This window comes from Sardina pilchardus, chromosome 13, assembly GCF_963854185.1.
Source record: "Sardina pilchardus chromosome 13, fSarPil1.1, whole genome shotgun sequence".
NCBI lineage: Eukaryota > Metazoa > Chordata > Actinopteri > Clupeiformes > Clupeidae > Sardina > Sardina pilchardus.
In genome coordinates, this window is record NC_085006.1 from 23054470 (window position 1) to 23068509 (window position 14040).

The window sequence follows — 14040 nt, forward strand, 5'->3', positions numbered from 1 at the left end:
ATACGATTAAAATGCGTCAATTTTTTTAACGCATTAATGTTTGTGTAATTAATTAATCGTAATTAACGCGCTAAAGTCCCGGCCCTAATATATATATATATATATATATATACAGTATATGATCATGAAGTATGTGATGAACCTAAGAACAAGTAATCATATCACACATCACGCAGAGGCACACCTGGTGATCCTTGGCAGATATTGTAGAGAGCCCTCATTTTGCACTGCATTTCTCTGAAAGACCTGAAATCCTTCTCTGCTTCTTGCAGTGCTTCATGGTAGGGTTTCATGTTTTGCCCTAAAAAAAAGTTTAAAATGTACATACACAGACAGACACACACACATAGTACAGATGTAATGTGTCAAATCGGACCCATTATATCAAAGCATATTGGCACAAATGTAAGCCTACCAAATTGGAAAAAAAAAAAAGTTGCTAAAGTTGTTCCTGAAGCCCCAGCCGTGGCGCAACTGGCTGGGGCACCTGCACCGCACGCCGGCGACCCGGGTTCGATTCCCGCCCCGTGGTCCTTTCCGGATCCCACCCCAGCTCTCTCTCCCACTCGCTTCCTGTCATTCTCTCTACTGTCCTGTCCAATTAAAGGCATAAAAAGCCCAAAAAAATAACCTTTAAAAAAAAAAAAAAAAGTTGTTCCTGAGATATTGAAATGCATGAATTGCAGAGTCAAAATAATATAATGTAATCTATTTGTGTCTTTACATATTGCATTACAGCTTGTTGCTGTACACATTGACCTATCGCATAGCCCTTTTTCACCAAGAGAGAATCATTTCCGTTCTCACTTGTGAACCAACATTTGACCCGTTCAGGGGTGCATTTCCCAAACAACTGTGGAGGTTAGCTTTTTACTAGCATGGTACAATGCATTGTTCATCTAAACAACATCAACAACTGTTTCTTTGTATGTTTATACCATGATCGTTTTCAAACTGACACTGTACTAAGGTGGTTAAGGACATTTAATCCACTGCTCGGTTGAATTCTCCATTGTCCTGCGTTCTATAAGGTGTGCATTAACTTTAGATACTGTACACGCACGGCTATGAGGTAGTTCCAATTTGTTGGCCGTATCACACTTGAATATTAATTCACCAAACTCGTTGTGAAGTTTAATGCACTTCACGTTACATACAAGCTGTAAAATACAGACGTTCCGATCATAGTAACATTTAGCATTATCCCGTACATAGTAGCATCTGAATAGGCACACCTGCAAATAACAAGTCTCTACGTTAAAAACTTACTGTTTCTCAAAATGATAGTTTGAGCTATGGTGGTCCAACTTACATAGTCTGATAAATTGTTAAACTACACAAGTGTTTCCCAAAACCTGGTTTCTGGTTGATATTCTATACTTCTAACCACCATACATCCATATTTTAAAACTCCTTAGGCAGAAAATGCATTAGTAACCTTTCACATTCATTATTATGGTGTGGGGGATAATGTTTTTTTTTTTTTCAGTTAGCCTATTAACTGTGAATGCAATGGAGGATCTACAGTAGCCTATTATATTATAATCCTACATTGTATTTTTTACAAGGAACTACTTATAGGAAGAGCACTGAGAGAAAAATTAGGCTTATCTGACTAACTGTTACAACTACCCATAAGCTTACACTATCCAGAGACACACTAGTGTACTACCAGTGGATGACAAGGAGTCTGAGTAGATATAGCCTATTGTAGGTCTATATCAAAACATACAATTTTCCTTTTCGAAGTTTAAGCAGAGAACTTTTAAGCCTAGCCTACACTCATCTGCTCCTCTCAGAATGTGTGTAGACAAACACATAGTCCTACCAAGATTCATATCAAGCATCTGCCATGGCTATATGACAAACAGGGGTCTGAATACAACTTCTGATAGGAAAAATAAATTATTTTGAAGTGGGGGGAAATGGGGAGGTATGAAAAAATTCAGAAATTTGATGTGATTTCAAAAAAAGATTTTTTTTATATGCAGTTTGCCATAGGGCAGTAACGAAATCATGAGATATTTCACAGAGAAGAATGGGTATGACGCAGAACTGCATGTTGACATTCATTTTCATGAATGTAACTGTAATTTTCAACGCTAAGTATCTCGCGAACCTTGCCACTGGAAAGGCCAGGTTACGTAGTTTCATGTGATATGCCTGTTATTTCTGTGCGAAAATATCTTGCAGCAATATGACCGAAAAGAATGGGTGCGGCCGCGGCCGCATGGTGCGTCTCTCGGAGAAGGCGGGTCGGCCGGCGGCCCGATGGTAATAATCTTCTCGCGGCTTGGTACCCATAGATTGAGAAACACTGGGCTAGCCCATGTAGAAACTTGTAGCTAGTGTTGTATAGTGATGCCTATCGATAGCTTGCTTAGCCTACTACTAGTGGTGCTCAACATTTAGCACCAGGCAAATGCTGGTTGATTTTGACACTGGCTGATAGATTCAAGCATTAAAAAAAATTACCCCGGGCTCGGCTCAAATTACCCCTGGCTGAAGCCCCGGTAAAAAGCTGGTGACGTCACTGGAAATGGCACCCTAGTGGTAGAATGATAGAAGCCTAGTTCCAAGGATCTTCATGTCACAGATGTCACTGTCGCCAATTGTTTTGTGCAAAATAATAATTTAAACACCTTAGGCAGAAAATGTAAATAATTCAACCTGCTTAATAATATAAGGTGTGGACATTAGTACAGTACAATCAGTTGAGAAAATGTAGCCTTTGACGTTAACATTGACATGGTGTGGGGAGATAATATGCACAACAGACACATCTACAGTATAGGTAAACATCTGGGAGACTATTATAGTCAAAATCTCTGGATAACCTGGACTCAAACCTCTAGGCACGTAACCAGTAACTCTAATGTGTTGCACAACAGAGCAGATGGCATTGAACAGAGCAGATGGCATTGGTGAGTGAATAGAAGTTAAATACAGTACAAGACTGTTTCACTTACACGCTTACATTAGACATGTTTCAAAGTTAAAGGGACACTTCACGATTAGCATTAAGCTTTGTATCTTTACAAAACCAGTCATGTTTTTGAATGGCCGTGCATCATTCTCTCAGTTTGCCTTGAGATGGGAGAAATACGGATTTCAATGTTGGACTTCCTTCTTTCAATTATGTAAAAATCATCATTTTACATAATTGAAAGCAGGAAGTCCTATTCATGGGTTTCATTGAAATCCGTATTTCTCCCATTTCAAGGCAAACTGAGGGAATGATGCATGACCATTCAAAAACATGACCGGTTTTCTAAAAATACAAAGCTTAATGCTAATCAGTGAAGTGTCCCTTTAAATCAATGCAATCATTCATTCACAAGGCCAACCTAGGCTATATGAACAAAGGAATTAACTTGATGACCCAGGAATAAAAAAGAAAACAGAGATGATTCACGGATGAAACTTTAGTCCATCATTAAAGGAGTCATAGAACGCATTTTTTGACCATTACAAATTGATCTTTGAGCCTAAATAATGTCATATGTAAATTTGTGGGGCTGAAAACGCCCCAGGAGCACTGCTAGATCGCCTAATACAAGGTCATAAATAAGCCTTGTAATGAAACGGTTTGTTTTTCCCGCCCACTCAGCAAGTTCATGAATATTCAAATGAGATGCGCGCTGATTGGTCTATTGGCCGATATGTCCTGAAAGTTGATTGGCTCAATCCACCGGTCTGAAACTAGAGCAAAGTGAAACTACGTTTACTGCTGGTAAATAAAGCCAAAGTCTTTGATAAAGCTATCAACAATGGATTTAAATAAGGAATACAGCCGTACATGTATAAACCGAGTCAGAAGAAGGTTCTGACGAAGATGAAGTGCAGCAGATTCCCCAACAGAATGAATGTGTTAGATTGGTAAGTTTTATCAGTACATTTCTTAGTATAGTAACTCTCCAAAGTTAGCTGTAATAACGCTAGCATTACAACGTCTCTGCCATAGACCACATATCTAGATACTCGCATCGTAAGAGCAGTTTAACAAGAATTATTAATCGAAGGTATGCAAATGAGAGGGGGTGTATCTAAAGGGGGATGGGCGCCTATTACGTGTTATCTGAGCTCTGTTCAGATTGGAGCATTTCAACACGGCTGTTTCTATTTCCCAATTTGCACACGAAAGCAGGCGGGAGACGCGGTAAAGTCTTTGGTGTTGTCCTTTGGACACTGCTCGCAGACTAAATTCAACAGGAACAAGGTGAATGTGGTTTTGAATTCTAGGACTCCTTTAAGTCATTTGCAGGTGTTCCCGATCATGTGCTGCTATACAGTACGTCATTAACCATCCTAATGTCCAGACTACTGAAGTTTGGAAACTATCATGGTTCAAATGTACAAAGTACTACGTAAGTACGGCAGTTTTGGGAAACAGTCATAATTGTGATGTTGGTCATTTGAACACTTTCAGATTGTCCATGTATACTGTATCTGTACTTATTGAATAATCTCTAACAACAACAACAACAACAATAATACCGGTAATACTTACCCATGAGAATAGCATATGTGTTGGGTTGCTTTTTCTTTTCAATTATAACTGCCATTTGTTGGCAGGAGATTGACTTGCTGATGATGTATTCTGGCAACTTGTCTAGAAATGTGAAAGTGTCCTGTATGAACTCATTTGCTTTTGATGAGAGGTGCTCCCTGTAGTTGGCCTCCTCCCTCTGCCGTAATGCTATAGTAAAAGGACATAAAAATGCAAACACCTTGGTTGTAAGACTTTGTCCGGGTTAAGTATTGTATAATATACTGATCATCTCAAAACATTACTTGAAAGATTACTATTTGTAATAGTCGTACCCAAAGTTTCGAAAAGCTCAGTTATTTGGACATCATATAGTACATAATGGTAGTCATTGGGGTGCCATTTTCTGTCTTGAGATATATTTTCAATGATCAGACTCATCAATTTTCCGTATCCTTGGCAAGTCGACACAGTTTTGATAAGACCTCCCTTTATAAAAAGACATGAACAATGTTCCTTAACCTTTCTCAGAACAGTAAAGTAAATCGTGGCATGTTATTGTGGTCAATAAATAGAGTGCAATATATTGATGAAATACTGTATTACCAATGCTTGTTGATTCCTCAAGACCATATTTCTCTGAAAACATAACAAGTACAAATTATGAATTATGTTCTGGCCAGCATCAAACAAGTCACTGATTCAAAATATATTGTGACATTACAGTTTTGTAATGACTTTAATTGGTGAACTCAGGACAACCATGAAAACTTTACCTTGTTATCCTTGCTATAAAGCATTTGGATAGCTTTAGTGGCATGTCTGGACAAACAATCATGCATTGCATGTGGGCAATGTGAAGACTTCGCATAGAGCTCAACAATCTTAAAATTGCTCTCCTGTTTAACACATGTGAATATCAAAATGTGACAGAACATAATGTAATATGGAAACTATTATGTTAACAAAGTCAATATGACAAGTCATTTTAAAATAAAATAGTTGGACTGGACATATATTGCAGATATCTGTAATTAAAATCAAAATCAGGATGTCCAAATCAACAATAAAGGTATGAGTATATCATTCTTCTGAGGACAAATTCCAGTTTTAGATATCTAAAAACATATATCCAAACTACATTTTGACTAGTACAAATTTCATTATCAATATGACAAAGTGCAAAAGTGGCAAAAGTGCCTTTTCATACGTACGAATTATGACCAGAATATCCTATATGCAATTGCAGATATCCATACTGTACAATTTGCGCTTTGGGTTGCACTCTGTGCATGTGAAATGCGCTACACAAATAAAAATGACTTGACTTGACTTGGCTAAAATTAGAGAAGTGTCGACACCGCAGTTCAACACGTGTGTGTGTGTGTGTGTGTGTGTGTGTGTGTGTGTGTGTGTGTGTGTGTGTGTGTGTGTTTGTTTGTTTGTGTATTTTGTATCTTGGCATACACAGAACAGAAAGTTTGGTGGCTTGAACTACTGGCCCTGAGCAGTCGCACTTGTGTCATTCCTTGGTCGTTCCGGATAGCGATGTCATAATTTTCCAGAGCGCCTAGCCACAAATCACAATAGCCTAACCTAAAATCACCAGGTGGTTGTTTTTCTCGTGACTCAATGATTGATCTATGTTGTAGCTTAATATTAAAAGACTGACTCCACCACTGGGCTCATTCTTGCTATTTATGTTAATTTGCATGTTGGCTAGCTTTATGGTAGGCTACTGGTAGGCTACGGTAGGACTAATCCCAGACCCTGTAATTATGCACACTGATCAATGGTACTGTGGATAAAGCTGATGACATGTCAGTTGGATGTTGTAGGATATAATCTCTTATTCCGTGGTCTTGTTTCTGACTATGTGCAGTGTAACATGGAAATAGGCTACTAAATAATGCTGTGGGACTTACTGTGGGACTTATTTGAAACTATTTTTGACTGATAGCATGTTCCTATTGGTTTCTCGATGCAGAGAAACTATAAATATTAGGGTCAAAACCTATTGTGTCTCATAGGCCTAGGCTACTCTTACTCAAAAGTGAAAAGGAGAGCTACAGTAGGATGCAAACTCCAATGCTTCCATGATATGTAGCCTATCACTGCATCAACAACATTGTTGGAGCGAACGGCGACAGAAACAGAATTACAACGTAGTTGTTTGAGCACGAGTCGTGCCATGGTGGTTGAGCGTCTTCTGTAGAAATGCACCCCTGGGGCCAACTTCCATCGCAATCATTGTTAGAACAGTTGTTCTTGGATATGGTGTTTCTAGAAAGTGTAGTTTGAACGCTCAATTGCAAATATGGGCGGAAAGTTTGGTGGTTGGAAGTTGGAACTACTGGTTGAGAGCAGTCATTGTTGCGTCGTTCACTAATATGTTGCGGTTGTCAACATTTTAATTGCATTAGTGACTAGACTGGCCCTTCACCCTCCAACAGAGTACTTCACTTATCATTATGGTTTACATTTACATTCATTCATCTTTGAGTACAAGGGTGGATTGACGGAGTTGCAATGGTGTTCAAACAAAGCTAAGTCCACAACATTCACTCCTGCGCCTATTGGGACAAGACATACAGTATGTATTTTCTTCCACTGATTATAAATTGGTTATGCATTCAAAATAACTTCTATGTACTGTATGATGTAGCTCTGTCGATGCTTTAGTAAATGTGCAGGACGATTTACCATCAATGTATCCACCTTATTCCTTAACCTGGAAATATGTATCGTTGCGATGGTTACGATACTGTTTTCAACTTCCGTTCATTCTGTTAACATGTGCGTTCTCCGTAGGTAACTAGATTATGCCTCAACTTAGATTTCTTTCGAAATGTTGACAATTCTGCCCTCAGCATGTATATACTACATCATATATAACCGATATAAAATAGAAAAGTTTACTTTTATATGCGTTATGATATGTTAAGCACCGTCAACCGTCACGTTAAAATAGATACAATGCAGCTTCGCCGGAAATAGAAAACCGTTTTCGGTGTCATGGCGACCCCCATTGTTGGCTGCGGAATATCGTGGATAGCCTGACGTCATTAACACTGTAATGTTTGAACACGGAACAACAACTGCAGGTGTTACAGGGTCGTTGTTTGAGCAAAAGTTGTGTCGTACCATGGTGGTTTAGCAACCACACAGCTAGCTTCTGGAGAAACAGACTTGGCGTGCAGAGCAACGTTGTATGGCTGAAGATGGCTTTTAGATAGATAGATAGATAGATAGATAGATACTTTATTGATCCCCAAGGGGAAATTCAAGAAGAATTTTAGCTCAGTTACACTACATTTGGTGGAAGTAAAACAGTGATTTTACAAAGCTGTAAGGCACAATAGGTTTGTTGGTCCGACTCTGATGCAGACGCTGTTGCCTCGAAATGTTAAAACTAAAAGCCGTTTAAAATCTGTGTGCTCCAATCCTTTCCTGGGTTCAGTCTTTCATAGGGGCCCAGGGGCCTCATTTACTTTGCGCAGGATGTACGCCAGAAGATGGCGTGCGCACAAAACTCAGAAAGTGCGTGCGCACAGAAATGTTCTGATTTATAAAACCGCGCACACATATGTTCCACGCCAATTTCCCTTTAGAAATCACGCTCTACTCTAAATTTGTGCCACCTGTGCGTACCTCAAGACACACCCATAATTGCCTATAAATATTCAGCTAAACACCCTTAATGAATATTGATATCTGTGGACAACATGCCGAAAACAGAGGTAAAGACAAAAAACGACTGTTTGGGAGTTCATAAATGGCGTGAGCAGCCACCATTTCAGCGGATACCCACTATCACCTACAACATAACTTGAATGAGTAAAAGGTTGAATGTCTAGAAATGGTCGAAAAATGGTTACAAATTCTTTCAGGATTTACACACAAGATTTAAACACTATTCACCCGCACATAGAAGCCAACCATCGCGCGCAGCTCCAGCATCCAGTCTGCGCTCAACGCTGGTACAGTATGTCTCAATATGAATCAGGCCACCGGGTGACAACAATTATGAGCAACATGTCCGTGTCACATACAGTGTCCTTGGACATTGAGGGAATGAAAATGCTTCCTGTTAACGAACGCAAATTTGTTTTCACTCGCATTATAGCATTCTTTTGTGCGTACGCATCGTTTATAAATGAGGCCCCAGGACATGCTGCTGATTCTGTGGTCCTGCTCCATGAGCACTGATGGGTTAGAGCATGAGTGTTGCATTGTTTAAGCTTGTTTTAACCTCTTAACCAATAATTAAATTAGTGTTACTTCACGTACTCTTATTACCATCTGAATTAGAACCCTGGAATTGTATGCCTACATTGAATCTTGGGTGTTATCTTTGACCATGAAAGATGAAAAATAGAAAAAAACAATTTTGTCCAGTGTACAGTATTTTACGTTTTGGAGTTTGTCTATGAATAATTCTGTCAAGTTCTTCTCCCAGTCATCCTGCCATATATCAGATGTCATCTCATATAGTCTGGTCCAGTCCTGAAAAATAAATGTACAACAGAAGTAGGAGTGATATATGGGAACACTATTATGGCAGCATAACATGTAGACATCTGCAACTTGGCTGGAGTCTCAATTTTGTGAATCTTCTTATTGAATGCAACACTGTTGTTAAAATAGATACTATTTGTTTTTCAGTTTACCTACCTCAAGTGCCAGTTGTGAGCCAAAAAGCGTCTTTCTGATGCATGTTATCATACGAGGAATGATGTCAGAAAGAGTAGCTTTTCTTAGTGGCTGCAAATGCTGAAAATGAAAAAAAGTTGCTTTAAAGCTGCACTAAGGAATAATTGTTTGGGGTCCCCCTCCAGTTGAGAAGCACAATTGTTTGTTACCTAATATGTTAACACACGTTAACATAACACTGATACGATATAGGGGAAAGCATGGACAGCTGTCAGAGAGCGATTTTGAGATTCAAATGAAATGTTGCTTCTTTTTGCCTCTCAGTGATAGTAACCATGGTGGCTTAAACAGGGAGGGGGTGCAAACATGTAGATGGTTGATTACATTACAGGAAGGGGCAGCATATCTGCAGACAACTTCGTTAGAGTATTCTTTGTGTTGTGTCTATTCATTTCAAAAGTCTCTTCATAAACTGAGGAATATGCAACCTTTTGAACTTGTCATCATTTGTAGGCTCACTCTATGCATATATTTCACTGGTCATCTCCACCTGTGTGTGTGTGTGTGTGTGTGTGCGTGCTTGCGTGCATGCGTGCGTGCGTGCGTGCGTGCGTGTGTGCGTGTATGATCACATACACTTACAGAGTGTGAATTTGTTAGTAAAGGTTCCAAATATCCTTTTCTAAGGGAATATCAGCCTTATTATAACTACAAATCCTTAGTAATTGTTCAAAGAGCCAAAAAACACAACAAAAAAACAGAATTGATATTTTGCAAGGAGTGCAAAAACTAAACCACTAAACCAAATCTCTGTGCTCATTTCACTTAAATGCTATATTACAACTACATCATTCAGTTAAAACTGTTTTCATTGGAGCTTGTCTTTAGATAATTTAGATGTACTGTATATCCGTATACAGTATATAAACTGATATTTACCTTATCACCTTCAATACAGTTCAGACAGCCACTGAATGAGTTTAACAGTTGCAGAACTGAGTAGACATTCTTAATGTGATGTGTCCATCGGGTATTTGACTTCTGAATGATTTTCATCATTAGCTCCAAACAGGACAGAATGTCGGTCTTCACCTTGTCAAGGGAAACACTGCTATGTAAACTAAGAAAAAGAAAAACAGTCAGTGCACATTATAATTATCAAACATGTGTGTAATGTTTGCATAATTGCACAAAACCAAATGCTTTTACCTTGATTCCACCCATGGCTTGATCATTGAGGTTATTATTTCAATCACCTCATGCAAAGTCTGCAAAAGAGTTTAATGAATGAGAAATAAGGAAATATCTTTAAATCTTCATTTTTTTCTTAAGTTACCTGCATACAGTACTACTGTTTAAAAAAAGTTGTTGTGTGCACATTCCACCTTTTGGCAGGGGCAGGACAAAGGAAAGTTTCTACAGTGAAAAAATGTGTGATGTCCACAACACTGCTTAAGCTCCCATATTTAATGTTTAAAAAAGATTTCGACCCTGCCGGGTATTCTTCAGGCAAAAGGCAAACCCTCCATACTACTGCTCTGCTGTGTACAAGTGGAGCATGGGTCCACTGAGGGGCGACCCAAACTCTCCCCCTGCTTTAATTCACTGTGCATCTTCAGTTTTAAGTTGATGTGAAGTCATAATCCTACTTTGTTCGAATCTGTCTATCTGTTTCTGTCCTCTTTTCAACTTGTCCGAAGTCATCCATTTGCCTAGACATCTGCACTATTGTCGAGCAGCATAGTTAATATTCTCCTGTCTCTTGATTAATTTGCATTGGAGGCTGGTATCATTATGGTCAAGTGATGCTTGTGTAAGGCGCACAGTATCATCAAAGACTGTTTCCACCCCAACCACAGACTCTTCAACTCACTCCCCTCAGGGAGACGTTACAGGTCTCTCTGCACCCGAACCAGCACGTTCAGAGGAAGCTTCAATGGTTTCCACGCTGCATTTCAGTCGTTGTTTTTACCTTACCATAAACCTACAGTATGCATTCTATGCCAGGTATGTATCCAACTGCTGTCTCTGCAGCCTACTTCCAAAACTCCTGTCAGATTTTGTTCCGAGGACACAAGTTACCAAAACTCAATAACATGTTATTATGTGATGTGCTAATCAATTCAATCCCAACAATTAAGTCTAGTAGTCAACGATTTCCATGCAAACTGAAAACTGAACAAGGAGTTGTGTTGGATTAATCCATTTACAGTTAGCGATTAGAGTGGCACCAGAAAATGATGCATTCATTCATAACATGCATAACAAATTGTTTGAGTGTGAGGTGCCCCATAAATACCATATAGCCACTCAGTACCAGTAGGCCTAGGTCTAGTGAGGGGAAATGTGCTTTATTTGTTATTTGCTAATATGATGATGAGGAACCAAATGATTGACCTTCCTTTCCTTCTCAAACTATGTTGAAATTGCATTTTTAACAGCCCAATTTTCAAAATTTCCCGGGGGGAGCCCCCAGACCCCTATACAAAAAAAACCCACAAACATTGCTGGGCTAAAGCCCTGGATCTTTTACACTCCTAGTGACACCCCTAGGCAGGGCTGTACACTGCGAGCACCTCGTCGCAAATGCGAGGAAATATATATTAGTGCTAATTGAAAATATGAAATGGGAGCACAGGTGCGAGTACTGAATTCAACCCTTTTATTCACATTTTGCTCCTAAAAATCCACACCAAGTGGATCAAAGTATAGGCTAGTACAATTTCCGCGCATCTGTATACAAATTTCATAACTCTAATGCTCCTGGCTGGAAACTCACGCTTTCAGCACCAACCTCGCTGTCTCTCACACACGCAAGAAATGTCACTCCAAAACCATTCTTCTTTTTCTTCAATCTGTTCGTTATCAGTTGGTGACTTTGTAGCGATTACCGTTGAAACGGCGAACCATGATAAGAATGTTGACTATATAGCCTACAATTACCGTGTTCATTTCAAATATTATTATTATCACGGTTGATAAACACGGTGTGGAAACCGTGTTAACTTCACCCCAGCCTGCATTTGACATAGGCCTGGTTGACTTCTATGAAAGAAATCCGACTGATTCTGTTGTCTAAATGATGGATTTAACCACGATTTGGTGTAGGCTACACCTGCTTTAAAAAGGCGGAACATTTTCATTGCAAATGTGCGCATCATATAGCCACTCTGCGTCTTTGTATGGAGGTTACGTTCACATTAAATCCATTCCACTAACGTTATCAGGAGAATACTGTAACGTTTTATTTTGAGCACTGGTTGTCACTCATTGGATATAACAGATATAGCCTACCAAACTCCAAGACGAGTCATGGTAGAGTAAGTTAAGCACCCAGCCAATTAAACCTGACCAAGGAAAAAGTGACAACTCACGATGCCATGCCATGGTAGGCTCCCTAATCATAGAAGTTAACGTTACTGGACAGTGGACACTCATCTTTTCTATTACACCAGAAATATTTGTCTTTACCTTTGTTAGTTTTTGAACATTTAAGTTATTTAATGAAAACATGATGTATCCTTGAACTATGTTTGACTCTTTTCCTAAAACCGAATGAAACCTAATTATGTTCACGTACATCTTAAAGTGACAGGCACTCAATTAGACCTACACACCACCCCTGTAATATCATTAAAGACAAGTGTAATCAATATGAAGTATTCAGTTTACTGAATATTTTAAGCTATAAGTAATTATGCAGACCCTAAAATGCTATAAATTGATAACAAAATGTATACAAATTCTGAATTCAAAATATGAAATAGAAACAAGAAGCCATTTTCTGTGTGTGTAGGGTTTGAGCAGAGACTATGATTGCCACTGCTGTGAATGATCTGTATCCTGCTTAAGGAAGGTTTTCAAGAAAATTTCATAGTGCTCCTAAATTTTTTTCTGTGATCCTAAACTTTTTCATTTAGGAGCACCTGCAACTTAATTTTAGTTTAAGCATAGAAATATAATGAAGAAACAAAAAACAAATATATAATGCCAGTGGTAGCTGAACCCGCTACATGTAATGTAATTGATGACCCATTTTACAGTATATGAACCAAATATGTTGACTTACATGGAATTCATGAAGACCGCACCATTTTAATAACTGCTCCAAGAGATCATTTGGTGAAAGGTTCAGTTTGGACAAAACCTGTGGATCACCATCTCTTGGAGAAAATGTCTTTAAAATTGTAGACGCAAATGCCCTCTGATTTCCCATCTTCACTGAAAAGGTGGCAACAATTTCTACCAGATCTCTGAAAAGAAACAGAAGGGAGGATATATTTATATTAGCCTACATAACTTACATCACTCATGTTATCTAGTAGCCTAATATTCATAAGATACCATGGTGGAAACATTATTACCCTTTTGCTGAGCTATAGTCAAGCCCACTGATGTCAAGCGTCTGTTTATACTCTGTTGGACAGACAGCATAGAACAGAGCTGCAAGCCACACAACTTCCTTTGGTGACTTTGGTGACAATTTCTTTGTCATGTTTACAACATACTGTACAGCACTGGCGAAGCAACTGCAGGAAGCAAATCACATGAAATAAATGTAATTTTACTGTAACTTCAGCTGTAGCTGTTACTACACTAAATCAGATAGTATTTGTTTTTGTGTGTTTCAGCAACAAAAAAACATGTTTTTGCTCAGGTTTATGACTGAGGACACACTACCGTGAATCTGTGCTAGTGGGTGTTTGGATGTGTGTGTGTGTGTGTGTGTGTGTGTGTGTGTGTGTGTGTGTGTGTGTGTGTGTGTGTGTGTGTGTGTGTGTGTGTGTGTGTGTGTGTTGTGTGTTTGTACAAATTCCAGTGCAAATTTCAGTGTGCATTTTTGTGTGTGTGTTTGTGTTTGCACAAACTTTTGTATATTGCCAGAGAGCCTTAATAAT

At 38.9% G+C, this 14040-nt stretch overlaps 1 protein-coding gene across 3 annotated transcripts in view; it reads right to left on the reverse strand.

Annotated features, from left to right (window-relative positions):
• The window catches only part of LOC134099536 (E3 ubiquitin-protein ligase rnf213-alpha-like), a 104214-nt gene that overhangs the window by 54555 nt on the left and 35619 nt on the right, over positions 1–14040 (reverse strand). For all 3 annotated transcript variants that reach the window (XM_062552431.1, XM_062552430.1, XM_062552432.1), the window contains exons 17-27: positions 13507–13671; positions 13212–13395; positions 10352–10410; positions 10082–10262; positions 9164–9262; positions 8903–8995; positions 5266–5388; positions 5096–5128; positions 4825–4978; positions 4511–4699; positions 185–301 (exon numbers count right to left, since the gene is read on the reverse strand). In XM_062552431.1, coding sequence (XP_062408415.1) covers positions 185–301; positions 4511–4699; positions 4825–4978; positions 5096–5128; positions 5266–5388; positions 8903–8995; positions 9164–9262; positions 10082–10262; positions 10352–10410; positions 13212–13395; positions 13507–13671 — 1397 coding nt within the window. The remainder of the gene's footprint in view (positions 1–184; positions 302–4510; positions 4700–4824; positions 4979–5095; positions 5129–5265; positions 5389–8902; positions 8996–9163; positions 9263–10081; positions 10263–10351; positions 10411–13211; positions 13396–13506; positions 13672–14040) is intronic.